The 15000-nt window shown below is 45.6% G+C and overlaps 1 protein-coding gene and 2 long non-coding RNA genes across 44 annotated transcripts in view; 1 reads left to right on the plus strand and 2 right to left on the minus strand.

Moving 5' to 3' along the window:
- LOC127923933 (uncharacterized) overlaps positions 1-1888 on the minus strand; it is a 2674-nt gene extending 786 nt beyond the window's left edge. Inside the window, exons 1-3 of one of the 5 annotated variants that reach the window (XR_008116260.1) lie at positions 1807-1888; positions 1631-1674; positions 1-1520 (exon numbers count right to left, since the gene is read on the minus strand). The exon at positions 1-1520 is cut by the window's left edge and continues 786 nt beyond it. This is a non-coding gene — a long non-coding RNA (uncharacterized LOC127923933). Of the gene's footprint in view, positions 1521-1630 lie in introns of all 5 variants that reach the window. The other 4 variants (XR_008116261.1, XR_008116257.1, XR_008116259.1 and 1 more) reach the window with 4 other exon arrangements.
- Positions 1-15000, plus strand: part of LOC118383175 (receptor-type tyrosine-protein phosphatase delta-like) — a 199534-nt gene that overhangs the window by 22105 nt on the left and 162429 nt on the right. The window contains exon 5 of the mRNA XM_052508125.1: positions 13378-13488. Coding sequence (XP_052364085.1) covers positions 13378-13488 — 111 coding nt within the window. The remainder of the gene's footprint in view (positions 1-13377; positions 13489-15000) is intronic.
- LOC127923932 (uncharacterized) lies at positions 6195-11184 on the minus strand. 38 transcript variants are annotated; one of them, XR_008116240.1, is made up of 6 exons: positions 10664-11184; positions 10249-10378; positions 10070-10134; positions 9854-9955; positions 9289-9796; positions 6195-9223 (listed from the first exon to the last, which is right to left on the minus strand). It is a non-coding gene; the product is annotated as an uncharacterized LOC127923932 (long non-coding RNA). The 38 variants fall into 38 exon arrangements; XR_008116234.1 differs by having other exon boundaries at positions 9289-9666; positions 9911-10012; XR_008116232.1 differs by having other exon boundaries at positions 9911-10012.

The raw sequence follows: 15000 nt of genomic DNA on the forward strand, positions 1-15000 counted from the left end.
TTCTCTTTCTAGTCCTCCGCTCCCCCTCTCTTTCTCTTTCTAGTCCTCCTCTCCCCCTGTCTTTCTCTTTCTAGTCCTCCTCTCACCCTCTCTTTCTCTTTCTAGTCCTCCTCTCCCCCTCTCTTTCCCTTTCTCTTTCTAATCCTCCTCTCCCTCTCTTTCTAATCCTCCTCTCCCCCTCTTTCTCTTTCTAGTCCTCCTCTCCCCCTCTCTATCTTTCTAGTCCTCCTCTCCCCCTCTCTATCTTTCTAGTCCTCCTCTCCCCCTCTCTTTCTCTTTCTAGTCCTCCTCTCCCCCTCTCTTTCCCTTTCTCTTTCTAATCCTCCTCTCCCCCTCTCTTTCTAATCCTCCTCTCCCCCTCTTTCTCTTTCTAGTCCTCCTCTCCCCCTCTCTATCTTTCTAGTCCTCCTCTCCCCCTCTCTATCTTTCTAGTCCTCCTCTCCCCCTCTCTTTCCCTTTCTCTTTCTAATCCTCCTCTCCCCCTCTCTTTCTAATCCTCCTCTCCCCCTCTTTCTCTTTCTAGTCCTCCTCTCCCCCTCTCTATCTTTCTAGTCCTCCTCTCCCCCTCTCTATCTTTCTAGTCCTCCTCTCCCCCTCTCTATCTTTCTAGTCCTCCTCTCCCCCTCTCTTTCTAATCCTCCTCTCCCCCTCTCTTTCTAATCCTCCTCTCCCCCTCTTTCTCTTTCTAGTCCTCCTCTCTCTCTCCCTCTCCCTCTCTCTCTCTCTCTCTCTCTCTCTCTCTCTCTCTCTCTCTCTATTGTTTTCACCCTGTGAGTTGATGTCAGCTATTGTATTGTATGGTTGTTCTCTCTCCTGTCCTTTTGTTCTCTTGTCCAAGGCTTTTCTCTCTCTCTAATCTCTCTGCTTTCCTCCAAACCCTGGAGGGTCTTCAGACACACTCACCATCGTGACAGACTTACCTCTTTATCTAACAACAAACTGCTTACCCCAAGGCCATGGTCTAAGCAACGATATAAGACACACTTGGAGTGACTGAGCAGCTCCCCTTTACTAAAAATACAGATAAATCTTTCCATGTACGGTATTGTAATGTGAAGTACAGTGTCTTGTCTGAACCACCTCCCTCTCCAGGGTAGAACACTGCTGTGATTGGTCTGAACCACCTCCCTCTCCAGGGTAGAACACTGCTGTGATTGGTCTGAACCACCTCCCTCTCCAGGGTAGAACACTGCTGTGATTGGTCTGAACCACCTCCCTCTCCAGTGTAGAACACTGCTGTGATTGGTCTGAACCACCTCCCTCTCCAGGGTAGAACACTGCTGTGATTGGTCTGAACCACCTCCCTCTCCAGGGTAGAACACTGCTGTGATTGGTCTGAACCACCTCCCTCTCCAGTGTAGAACACTGCTGTGATTGGTCTGAACCACCTCCCTCTCCAGGGTAGAACACTGCTGTGATTGGTCTGAACCACCTCCCTCTCCAGGGTAGAACACTGCTGTGATTGGTCTGAACCACCTCCCTCTCCAGTATAGAACACTGCTGTGATTGGTCTGAACCACCTCCCTCTCCAGTATGAACACTGCTGTGAGAACACCTCCCTCTCCTGCTGTGATTGGTCTGAACCACCTCCCTCTCAGTGTAGAACACTGCTGTGATTGGTCTGAACCACCTCCCTCTCCAGTATAGAACACTGCTGTGATTGGTCTGAACCACCTCCCTCTCCAGGGTAGAACACTGCTGTGATTGGTCTGAACCACCTCCCTCTCCAGGGTAGAACACTGCTGTGATTGGTCTGAACCACCTCCCTCTCCAGGGTAGAACACTGCTGTGATTGGTCTGAACCACCTCCCTCTCCAGTGTAGAACACTGCTGTGATTGGTCTGAACCACCTCCCTCTCCAGTGTAGAACACTGCTGTGATTGGTCTGAACCACCTCCCTCTCTCTTCTTGGATTCCTTCAACTTTGTCCAGTCTGCCGACTTTGTTGACAAAAAAAAGACATGAAAAAAGGTATTGATTCGTGACCTCTACAAGGTCATCCGTAGAGCTGGACTCTCATTGTGAGCCTCATTGTTGCAGCCAGAACAACAACAATGTTAAAAGGCCTCTCTGCACCGAGACGATGGCAGAATGTCTACCTTCTGACAGTGAAGATCCTGCTGCGTTAACCTTTTACAAAACGATGCTTCCACCAATTAGAATAACCGCTGTGTTTGGTCTCAGTGTGGAATAGGCACAGTAGTGTGAGACTCCAACCTCCAGTGTTAGCTCCCTCACCCTCCAATTGGTTGGGCTCAATTCCCCGGTCAATTCAGAAAAGTAAACCAAATTCCAACTCCACTTCCAGATTTTCCTGATGGGAACGCAGCGAAGAGAATTAGAATTGGAATTCCCCCTGTACCTCTTATTAAAGCTACTTTTTGCTCCCTCCCTCTCCTCTGCTTTGGGCCAGACTCTGGACCCACAATCCCTCTGGCTTCTGTTTGAACTATGACCCTTGGCTTCTCTGTCTACCTCTGGCTCAGCCCCGGCACTTCCTTATTCAGAACCCTTATATTTCTATCCCCATGTTGTGACTGGACGGGTTATATTACTCTGCTGTCAAGACATCTCACTACTATTATAACATCGCTGTTGTTCACGTTTCACCTTTTGTCTGTCTGCTAACCAGAAATGTTAATCAATTTATTAAAGATATTATTGGACATTATTCGTCCTTGTCGGACAACAATTACAAGTCATAGTTCCCGTTTCATCTAATCAGCGGCTCCATTACGCTCTATTTGACCAATCAGCTGGTTGTTGAAAGGTTAAGTCAAGGTTGTGTAACTGTCTCTAATGAAAAGGACTGTAATGCTGTGTCTATGCTGTTTCTTCTTCTCTCTGTGTCTCTCTTAAACAACAGAGTCCTTTGGTAAGTGCTTTAACCTCTGAAAGATATCGCTACCCCCCCCCCCCTCTCACCTGTCTGCTGTTACCTTTGTCTCACACTGTGGTCCCTCACGGCTCCCTATTCTCTATGTAGTGCTACACACATCAGGGCCCTCTGGTCAAAAGTAGTGCACTGGATAGGGAATAGGGTGTCATTTGGGATCAGAACACTGTCTGTACCCAACACTAATGCTGCTCACTGCTCACCGTATTCATACACTGACTGATTGCTGATGCGTTGTGGAGAACGACCACTGAAGTCACACACACTTAGATACACACACACACACACACACACACACACACACACACACACACACACACACACACACACACACACACACACACACACACACACACACACACACACACACACACACACACAGTATGAACACACACCTGACCACCCTACATCTTTCTATTGGACTAAAATGCTTTCACCTGTTGACCCCTTCACTCATTCACTCACTAAATATATATCTCTCTCTCCTTCACTCATTCACTCACTAAATATATATCTCTCTCTCCTTCACTCATTCACTCACTAAATATATATCTCTCTCTCCTTCACTCATTCACTCACTAAATATATCTCTCTCTCCTTCACTCATTCACTCACTAAATATATCTCTCTCTCCTTCACTCATTCACTCACTAAATATATATCTCTCTCCTTCACTCATTCACTCACTAAATATATCTCTCTCTCCTTCACTCATTCACTCATTCACTCATTCACTAAATATATCTCTCTCTCCTTCTCATTCACTCACTTAATATATCTCTCTCTCCTTCACTCATTCACTCACTAAATATATCTCTCTCTTCCTTCACTCATTCACTCACTAAATATATCTCTCTCTCCTTCACTCATTCACTCACTAAATATATCTCTCTCTCCTTCACTCATTCACTCACTAAATATATCTCTCTCTCCTTCACTCATTCACTCACTTAATATATCTCTCTCTCCTTCACTCATTCACTCACTTAATATATCTCTCTCTCCTTCACTCATTCACTCACTAATATATCTCTCTCTCCTTCACTCATTCACTCACTTAATATCTCCTTCACTCTCTCTCCTTCACTCATTCACTCATTCAACTTAATATATCTCTCTCTCCTTCACTCATTCACTCACTTAATATATCTCTCTCTCCTTCACTCATTCACTCACTTAATATATCTCTCTCTCCTTCACTCATTCACTCACTTAATATATCTCTCTCTCCTTCACTCATTCACTCACTTAATATATCTCTCTCTCCTTCACTCATTCACTCACTTAATATATCTCTCTCTCCTTCACTCATTCACTCACTTAATATATCTCTCTCTCCTTCACTCTTTCACTAACTTAATATATCTCTCTCCTTCACTCATTCACTAACTTAATATAAATATATATATCTCCTTCACTCATTCACTAACTTAATATATCTCTCTCTCTCTCCATTCACTCATTCACTTCACTCATTCACTCACTAAATATATATCTCTCTCTCCTTCACTCATTCACTCACTTAATATATCTCTCTCTCCTTCACTCATTCACTCACTAAATATATATCTCTCTCTCCTTCACTCATTCACTCACTTAATATATCTCTCTCTCCTTCACTCATTCACTCACTTAATATATCTCTCTCTCCTTCACTCATTCACTCACTTAATATATCTCTCTCTCCTTCACTCATTCACTCACTAAATATATCTCTCTCTCCTTCACTCATTCACTCACTTAATATATCTCTCTCTCCTTCACTCATTCACTCACTTAATATATCTCTCTCTCCTTCACTCATTCACTCACTTAATATATCTCTCTCTCCTTCACTCATTCACTCACTTAATATCTCTCTCTCCTTCACTCATTCACTCACTTAATATCTCTCTCTCTCCTTCACTCATTCACTCACTTAATATATATCTCTCTCTCCTTCACTCATTCACTCACTTAATATCTCTCTCTCCTTCACTCATTCACTAACTTAATATATCTCTCTCTCCTTCACTCATTCACTCACTTAATATATCTCTCTCTCCTTCACTCATTCACTCACTTAATATATCTCTCTCTCCTTCACTCATTCACTCACTTAATATATCTCTCTCTCCTTCACTCATTCACTAACTTAATATATCTCTCTCTCCTTCACTCATTCACTCACTTAATATATCTCTCTCCTTCACTCATTCACTAACTTAATATATCTCTCTCTCCTTCACTCATTCACTAACTTAATATATCTCTCTCTCCTTCACTCATTCACTCACTTAATATCTCTCTCTCTCCTTCACTCATTCACTAACTTAATATATCTCTCTCTCCTTCACTCATTCACTCACTTAATATCTCTCTCTCCTTCACTCATTCACTAACTTAATATATCTCTCTCTCCTTCACTCATTCACTCACTTAATATCTCTCTCTCCTTCACTCATTCACTCACTTAATATCTCTCTCTCCTTCACTCATTCACTAACTTAATATATCTCTCTCTCCTTCACTCATTCACTCACTTAATATATCTCTCTCTCCTTCACTCATTCACTCACTTAATATATCTCTCTCTCCTTCACTCATTCACTAACTTAATATATCTCTCTCTCTTCACTCCTTCACTCATCTCTCTCTCCTTCACTCACTTAATATATCTCTCTCTCCTTCACTCATTCACTCACTTAAATATCTCTCTCTTCCTTCACTCATTCACTCACTTAATATCTCTCTCCTTCACTCCTTCACTTAATATCTCTCTCTCTCCTTTCACTCACTTAATATATCTCTCTCTCCTTCACTCATTCACTCACTTAATATATCTCTCTCTCCTTCACTCATTCACTCACTTAATATCTCTCTCTCTCCTTCACTCATTCACTCACTTAATATCTCTCTCTCCTTCACTCATTCACTCACTTAATATATCTCTCTCTCCTTCACTCATTCACTAACTTAATATATCTCTCTCTCCTTCACTCATTCACTCACTTAATATATCTCTCTCTCCTTCACTCACTCACTCATTCACTCACTCATTCACTCACTTAATATCTCTCTCTCACTCCCCCATAACACTGTATAGTGTTTTCTTGTCTATACTCCCTCCACTGTAGATGACTGTCTCAAATAAAACCCAGTCCAGAACCAACCCAGTCCACAACCAAACCAGTCCAGAACCAAACCAGTCCAGACACCAACCCAGTCCAGAACCAACCCAGTCCAGAACCAAACCAGTCCAGACACCAACCCAGTCCAGAACCAACCCAGTCCAGAACCAAACCAGTCCAGACATCAACCCAGTCCAGATACCAACCCAGTCCAGATACCAACCCAGTCCAGAACCAAACCAGTCCAGACATCAACCCAGTCCAGATACCAACCCAGTCCAGATACCAACCCAGTCCAGACATCAACCCAGTCCAGAACCAACCCAGTCCAGAACCAACCCAGTCCAGACATCAACCCAGTCCAGATACCAACCCAGTCCAGATACCAACCCAGTCCAGACATCAACCCAGTCCAGATACCAACCCAGTCCAGACATCAACCCAGTCCAGATACCAACCCAGTCCAAATACCAACCCAGTCCAGACACCAACCCAGTCCAGATACCAACCCAGTCCAAATACCAACCCAGTCCAGACACCAACCCAGTCCAGACACCAACCCAGTCCAGACACCAAACCAGTCCAGACATCAACCCAGTCCAGATACCAACCCAGTCCAAATACCAACCCAGTCCAGACACCAACCCAGTCCAGACACCAACCCAGTCCAGACATCAACCCAGTCCAGACACCAACCCAGTCCAGATACCAACCCAGTCCAGATACCAACACAGTCCAGAACCAACCCAGCCCAGACACCAACCCAGTCCAGATACCAACCCAGTCCAGATACCAACCCAGTCCAGACACCAACCCAGTCCAGACACCAACACCAACCTAGTCCAGACACCAACCCAGTCCAGATACCAACCCAGTCCAGACACCAACCCAGTCCAGATACCAACCCAGTCCAGATACCAACCTAGTCCAGACACCAACCCAGTCCAGACACCAACCCAGTCCAGACACCAACCCAGTCCAGATACCAAACCAGTCCAGACACCAACCCAGTCCAGATACCAACCCAGTCCAGACACCAACCCAGTCCAGTCCAGTCCAGACACCAACACCAACCCAGTCCAGATACCAACCCAGTCCAGACATCAACCCATTCCAGACACCAACACCAACACAGTCCAGATACCAACCCAGTCCAGACACCAACCCAGTCCAGACACCAACACCAACCCAGTCCAGACACCCACACCAACCCAGTCCAGGCACCAACCCAGTCCAGACACCAACACCAACCAAGTCCAGATACCAGCCCAGTCCAGACACCAACCCAGTCCACACACCAACCCCGTCCAGATACCAACCCAGTCCAGATACCAACCCAGTCCAGACATCACCCCAGTCCAGACACCAACACCAACCCAGTCCAGATACCAACCCAGTCCAGACACCAACCCAGTCCACACACCAACCCAGTCCAGATACCAACCCAGTCCAGACACCAACCCAGTCCAGACATCAACCCAGTCCAGATACCAACCCAGTCCAGATACCAACCCAGTCCAGACATCAACCCAGTCCAGACACCAACCGAGTCCAGACACCATCCCAGTCCAGACACCAACCGAGTTCAGATACCAACCCAGTCCAGATACCAACCTAGTCCAGACACCAACCCAGTCCAGATACCAACCCAGTCCAGACACCAACCCAGTCCAGATACCAACCCAGTCCAGACATCAACCGAGTCCAGACATCAACCCAGTCCAGACACCAACCCAGTCCAGATACCAACCCAGTCCAGACATCAACCCAGTCCAGACACCAACCCAGTCCAGATACCAACCCAGTCCAGACATCAACCCAGTCCAGATACCAACCCAGTCCAGACACCAACCCAGTCCAGACACCAACCCAGTCCAGACACCAACCCAGTCCAGATACCAACCCAGTCCAGACACCAACCCAGTCCAGACACCAACCCAGTCCAGATACCAACCCAGTCCAGACATCAACACCAACCCAGTCCAGACATCAACCCAGTCCAGACATCAACACAGTCCAGACACCAACCCAGTCCAGACATCAACACCAACCCAGTCCAGACATCAACCCAGTCCAGACACCAACCCAGTCCACACACCAACCCAGTCCAGATACCAACCCAGTCCACACACCAACCCAGTCCAGATACCAACCCAGTCCAGATACCAACCCAGTCCAGACACCAACCCAGTCCAGACACCAACCCAGTCCAGACACCAACCCAGTCCAGATACCAACCCAGTTCAGTCACCAACCCAGTCCAGATACCAACCCAGTCCAGACATCAACCTAGTCCAGACATCAACCCAGTCCAGACCCTATGGATTCTCCCCTATGGACAACAACTACACAGGGCACTTGCAATAATATATATTTGTAGCTCTCTCTGTCTCTATCTCTCTCTTTCTCTCTCTCTCTCTCTCTCACTTTTCTCTCTCTCTCTCTCTCTCTCTCACTTTGTCTCTCTCTCTGTCTATCTCTGTCTGTCTCTCTCTGTCTCTCCATCTCTCTCTCTCTTTTATTGACCTGATAATTGTGAGTATCTAATGTGATTCTTCTCCTCTCAAAGCCAACCACTTCCCTCTCTTCCTCTCTTTCTGTCTTCCTCCCCTCCCCACCTACTAACATTTCTTCTTCTTCTCTAATCTGATTTGCATTCATTGACCAATCAGGTGGCACGCCTATAAGAGGTAAGAGATGATTGTCTGGGAGGACCGCCACAGAACCAGGCTGTTTCCCAAATGGCACTAGTATTCCCTATAATAGTGCACTACTTTTTGACCAGAACCCTATGAGCCGTGTATGGGAAAATATAGTGCACAGTGTAGAGAATCAGGTGCCATTTGAGTCACATTCAGAGATAACAGACCTCGTCCCTCTTTTCCATTTCCACCATCGTTGTTCCAGGTCGTTTAACTATGAAACTCAAAGTACCCATCAATCGCTTCCTTGTCATTGTGTGACATGTTCTATGACCCTAAACCCCTTCCTGGTCTCCCCTACTCCCTTCATCCTAATTAACCTGTTATATAGTTATATAACCTAAACCCCTTCCTGGTCTCCCCTCCTCCCTTCATCCTAATTAACCTGTTATATAGTTATATAACCTAAACCCCTTCCTGGTCTCCCCTACTCCCTTCATCCTAATTAACCTGTTATATAGTTATATAACCTAAACCCCTTCCTGGTCTCCCCTCCTCCCTTCATCCTAATTAACCTGTTATATAGTTATATAAACTAAACCCCTTCCTGATCTCCCCTCCTCCCTTCATCCTAATTAACCTGTTATATAACCTAAACCCCTTCCTGGTCTCCCCTACTCCCTTCATCCTAATTAACCTGTTATATAACCTAAACCCCTTCCTGGTCTCCCCTACTCCCTTCATCCTAATTAACCTGTTATATAACCTAAACCCCTTCCTGGTCTCCCCTACTCCCTTCATCCTAATTAACCTGTTATATAACCTAAACCCCTTCCTGGTCTCCCCTACTCCCTTCATCCTAATTAACCTGTTATATAGTTATATAACCTAAACCCCTTCCTGGTCTCCCCTACTCCCTTCATCCTAATTAACCTGTTATATAGTTATATAACCTAAACCCCTTCCTGGTCTCCCCTCCTCCCTTCATCCTAATTAACCTGTTATATAGTTATATAACCTAAACCTCTTCCTGGTCTCCCCTACTCCCTTCATCCTAATTAACCTGTTATATAGTTATATAACCTAAACCCCTTCCTGGTCTCCCCTCCTCCCTTCATCCTAATTAACCTGTTATATAGTTATATAACCTAAACCCCTTCCTGATCTCCCCTCCTCCCTTCATCCTAATTAACCTGTTATATAACCTAAACCCCTTCCTGGTCTCCCCTACTCCCTTCATCCTAATTAACCTGTTATATAACCTAAACCCCTTCCTGGTCTCCCCTACTCCCTTCATCCTAATTAACCTGTTATATAACCTAAACCCCTTCCTGGTCTCCCCTACTCCCTTCATCCTAATTAACCTGTTATATAACCTAAACCCCTTCCTGGTCTCCCCTCCTCCCTTCATCCTAATTAACCTGTTATATAGTTATATAACCTAAACCCCTTCCTGGTCTCCCCTACTCCCTTCATCCTAATTAACCTGTTATATAACCTAAACCCCTTCCTGGTCTCCCCTACTCCCTTCATCCTAATTAACCTGTTATATAACCTAAACCCCTTCCTGGTCTCCCCTCCTCCCTTCATCCTAATTAACCTGTTATATAGTTATATAACCTAAACCCCTTCCTGGTCTCCCCTCCTCCCTTCATCCTAATTAACCTGTTATATAGTTATATAACCTAAACCCCTTCCTGGTCTCCCCTACTCCCTTCATCCTAATTAACCTGTTATATAACCTAAACCTCTTCCTGGTCTCCCCTACTCCCTTCATCCTAATTAACCTGTTATATAACCTAAACCTCTTCCTGGTCTCCCCTACTCCCTTCATCCTAATTAACCTGTTATATAACCTAAACCCCTTCCTGGTCTCCCCTCCTCCCTTCATCCTGATTAACCTGTTATATAACCTAAACCCCTTCCTGGTCTCCCCTACTCCCTTCATCCTAATTAACCTGTTATATAACCTAAACCCCTTCCTGGTCTCCCCTCCTCCCCTCATCCTAATTAACCTGTTATATAGTTATATAACCTAAACCCCTTCCTGGTCTCCCCTACTCCCTTCATCCTATCAGCTTGCTCCTCTGTCTGCTTTGGTTTCCATAGTATTGCGTTGCTGTCATTTCCTGGTTGTGTCATGCCGTGGTTCTAAGTTGTGATGATGTCATAATGTATCTGATTCTAAGAAGACAAGTCTCTTCTGTTTCACTTCCTTGTCCTTCTGATTTATTTTTTCTTCATTCACTTTTTTTTTTTTTTTTGGGGGGGCATTGAACTCTTGACCTCACCACAATCCTCCTGTCGCCTTTGTCTATTTTCGTCCAATCAAACGACTCAGGCAACGTTCCAAAGGGCAAACTATTCCCTGTTTTGACCAGAGCCCCAATGGGACTATATACGGAATAGGGGGCCATATGGGACTATGTAGGGAATAGAGGCCATATGGGACTATATATGGAATAGGGGGCCATATGGGACTATATATGGAATAGGGGGCCATATGGGACTATATATGGAATAGGGGGCCATATGGGACTATATATGGAATAGAGGGCCATATGGGACTATATATGGAATAAGGGGCCATATGGGAATAGGGAATAGAGGCCATATGGGACTATATATGGAATAGGGGGCCATATGGGACTATATATGGAATAGGGGGCCATATGGGACTATATATGGAATAGGGGGCCATATGGGACTATATATGGAATAGAAGGCCATATGGGACTATATATGGAATAGGGGCCATATGGGACTATATAGGGAACAGGGGGCCATATGGGACTATATATGGAATAGGGGGCCATATGGGACTATATATAGGGAATAGGGGGCCATATGGGACTATATATAGGGAATAGAGGCCATATGGGACTAAATAGGGAACAGGGGGCCATATGGGACTATATATGGAATAGGGGGCCATATGGGACTATATATAGGGAATAGGGGGCCATATGGGACTATATATAAGGAATAGAGGCCATATGGGACTATATATGGAATAGGGGGCCATATGGGACTATATATGGAATAGGGGGCCATATGGGACTATATATGGAATAGGGGGCCATATGGGACTATATATGGAATAGGGGGCCATATGGGACTATATAGGGAATAGAGGCCATATGGGACTATATATGGAATAGAGGCCATATGGGACTATATATGGAATAGGGGGCCATATGGGACTATATATGGAATAGGGGGCCATATGGGACTATATATATGGAATAGGGGGCCATATGGGACTATATATAGGGACTAGGGGGCCATATGGGACTATATAGGGAATAGGGGGCCATATGGGACTATATATAGGGAATAGGGGGCCATATGAGACTATATAGGGAATAGAGGGCCATATGGGACTATATAGGGACTAGGGGGCCATATGGGACTATATAGTGAATAGGGGGCCATATGGGACTATATAGGGAATAGAGGGCCATATGGGACTATATAGGGAATAGAGGCCATATGGGACTATACACACACACACACACACACACACACACACACACACACACACACACACACACACACACACACACACACACACACACACACACACACACACACACACACACACACACACTCTCTCTCCTGTATTTGGACTTCTTCTTTCTCTTTCTTTAACCCCCACTGATATTGAAAAGCCCCCAAACAACCACTTTTTTGACAAAGTTTTTCCGGGAGCATTTTGCCTTAACGCCCTCCTCCTCCTCCTCTCTCCTATTTTTCTTACTGGGTATTGATGGTCTTTTTGACACTTTGTCTTTTTCCAGGGAGAAAGAAAGCGGCTCTTATCCGTCCGTCTTCAGGGCGGGGCCTAACCGTTGGTGTTTTGGTCCTGTGACCTCATTGGAGGATGGTTGATGTCTTAACGTTTTTTTTTTATTGGCTGGGGGGGGGTTACTGTGACATCACACTCCTGATCCCATTGGTGGATTCTGTTGGGTGGGCGGGGAGGGGATCTCGTATTGCCATGGCAATGTTTCAGTCACAAGAGATTTCAAAATGTTGTTCTGTAAGTGGAATTGCATATTTCTTTGCTTATTTTGTAGCTGCTTGCATGTCAAACCTTTTTCAGACATTTTTTCATTTTTTTTTCTTATTATTTTCAAGAGGCTGAATACAATTTTTTTTTTTTTTATTTTTAGGAAGATCAACTCTCCATAAAGATAACAAAATGTTTTGTGTCCCTTATACGATCCAGCTTATTTTGGCTGTGTTTTAATTAAGCCCAAGTCATCTTCCCATGAGGTATAGGAACACAACTCTATAATATCCTACTTTTTTGTGAATTGTCTTTCTCGCCTCCCTCTCCTTCTCCCTCTCTCTCTCTATCTTTATATATATATATATATATCCTCCTCTCTATCTCTCCCTCTATCGCTCCCTCGCTATCTCTCCCTCTCTATCTGCCCCTCTCTCTCTATGTCTCTCCCCCTCTCTCTCTATATATCTCTCCCTCTATATACTATATATCGCTATATATATCTCCCTCTCTCTCTCTCTCCCTCTCTCTCTGGCCCCTCTCTATCTTTCTCCTCTCTCTCTCTCTCCCTCTCTATCTGTCTCTCCCCCTCTCTCTCTCTCTCTCTCTCTCTCTCTCTCTCTCTCTCTCTCTCTCTCTCTCTCTCTCTCTCTCTCTCTCTCTCTCTCTCTCTCTCTGTCTCTCTCTCTCTCTCCCCCCCCTCTCTCCTTCCTCCAGGTGCCCTCCAGATAGAGTTGAGTGAGGAACAGGACCAGGGGAAATATGAATGTGTTGCCACCAACAGCGACGGAACCCGCTACTCCACCCCTGCTAACCTATACGTCAGAGGTACAGGATAATTACCCAATCTGGCAACTCATCTAGATACAGAGATATCCACCCCCTGCTAACCTATACGTCAGAGGTACAGGATAATTACCCAATCTGGCAACTCATCTAGATACAGAGATATCCACCCCTGCTAACCTATACGTCAGAGGTACAGGATAATTACCCAATCTGGCAACTCATCTAGATACAGAGATATCCACCCCCTGCTAACCTATACGTCAGAGGTACAGGATAATTACCCAATCTGGCAACTCATCTAGATACAGAGATATCCACCCCCCCTGCTAACCTATACGTCAGAGGTACAGGATAATTACCCAATCTGGCAACTCATCTAGATACAGAGATATCCACCCCCTGCTAACCTATACGTCAGAGGTACAGGATAAACACCCAACCTGGCAACTCATCTAGATACAGAGATATTCACACACAGGATAAACTCCCAACCAGGCAGGACTATCCACCTTCTGAAACAGCCTGCCAGGGTTGGGCCAGGCAGGACTACACACCTTCTGAAACAGCCTGCCAGGGTTGGGCCAGGCAGGACTACACACCTTCTAAAACAGCCTGCCAGGGTTGGGCCAGGCAGGACTACACACCTTCTGAAACAGCCTGCCAGGGTTGGGCCAGGCAGGACTACACACCTTCTAAAACAGCCTGCCAGGGTTGGGCCAGGCAGGACTACACACCTTCTAAAACAGCCTGCCAGGGTTGGGCCAGGCAGGACTACACACCTTCTAAAACAGCCTGCCAGGGTTGGGCCAGGTAGGACTACACACCTTCTAAAACAGCCTGCCAGGGTTGGGCCAGGTAGGACTACACACCTTCTAAAACAGCCTGCCAGGGTTGGGCCAGGTAGGACTACACACCTTCTAAAACAGCCTGTCAGGGTTGGGCCAGGCAGGACTACACACCTTCTAAAACAGCCTGTCAGGGTTGGGCCAGGTAGGACTACACACCTTCTAAAACAGCCTGTCAGGGTTGGGCCAGGTAGGACTACACACCTTCTAAAACAGCCTGTCAGGGTTGGGCCAGGTAGGACTACACACCTTCTAAAACAGCCTGTCAGGGTTGGGCCAGGTAGGACTACACACCTTCTAAAACAGCCTGTCAGGGTTGGGCCAGGTAGGACTACACACCTGTTTGTCAGGTAAATGCACACAACTATTATAAACTTGTTACTAATATAATTAGAACAGTATGAAATAAATGTTTGTCATACCCGTGGTATACGGTCTGATATACCACGGCTGTCAGCCAATCAGCATTCAGGACTCGAACCACCCAGTTTGTAAATGCGACTTCATTCTGTTGGGTGTTTCCCTCTGCCTCTAACACTGTGTCAGTGTAGCTTAACCTTTCAACTTTAAGATGGAAGCTCAAAACTAAAAGCCAAACCTCTTAGGCGCCTGTTTGCGTCCCAAATGGTAGCCTATTTCCTATATAGTGCACTACTAGCAGGGCTCTGGTCAAAAGTAGTGCACTATATAGGGCATAGGGTGCTAC

Source organism: Oncorhynchus keta, unplaced genomic scaffold, assembly GCF_023373465.1.
Source record: "Oncorhynchus keta strain PuntledgeMale-10-30-2019 unplaced genomic scaffold, Oket_V2 Un_contig_3378_pilon_pilon, whole genome shotgun sequence".
NCBI classification, from domain to species: Eukaryota; Metazoa; Chordata; class Actinopteri; order Salmoniformes; family Salmonidae; genus Oncorhynchus; species Oncorhynchus keta.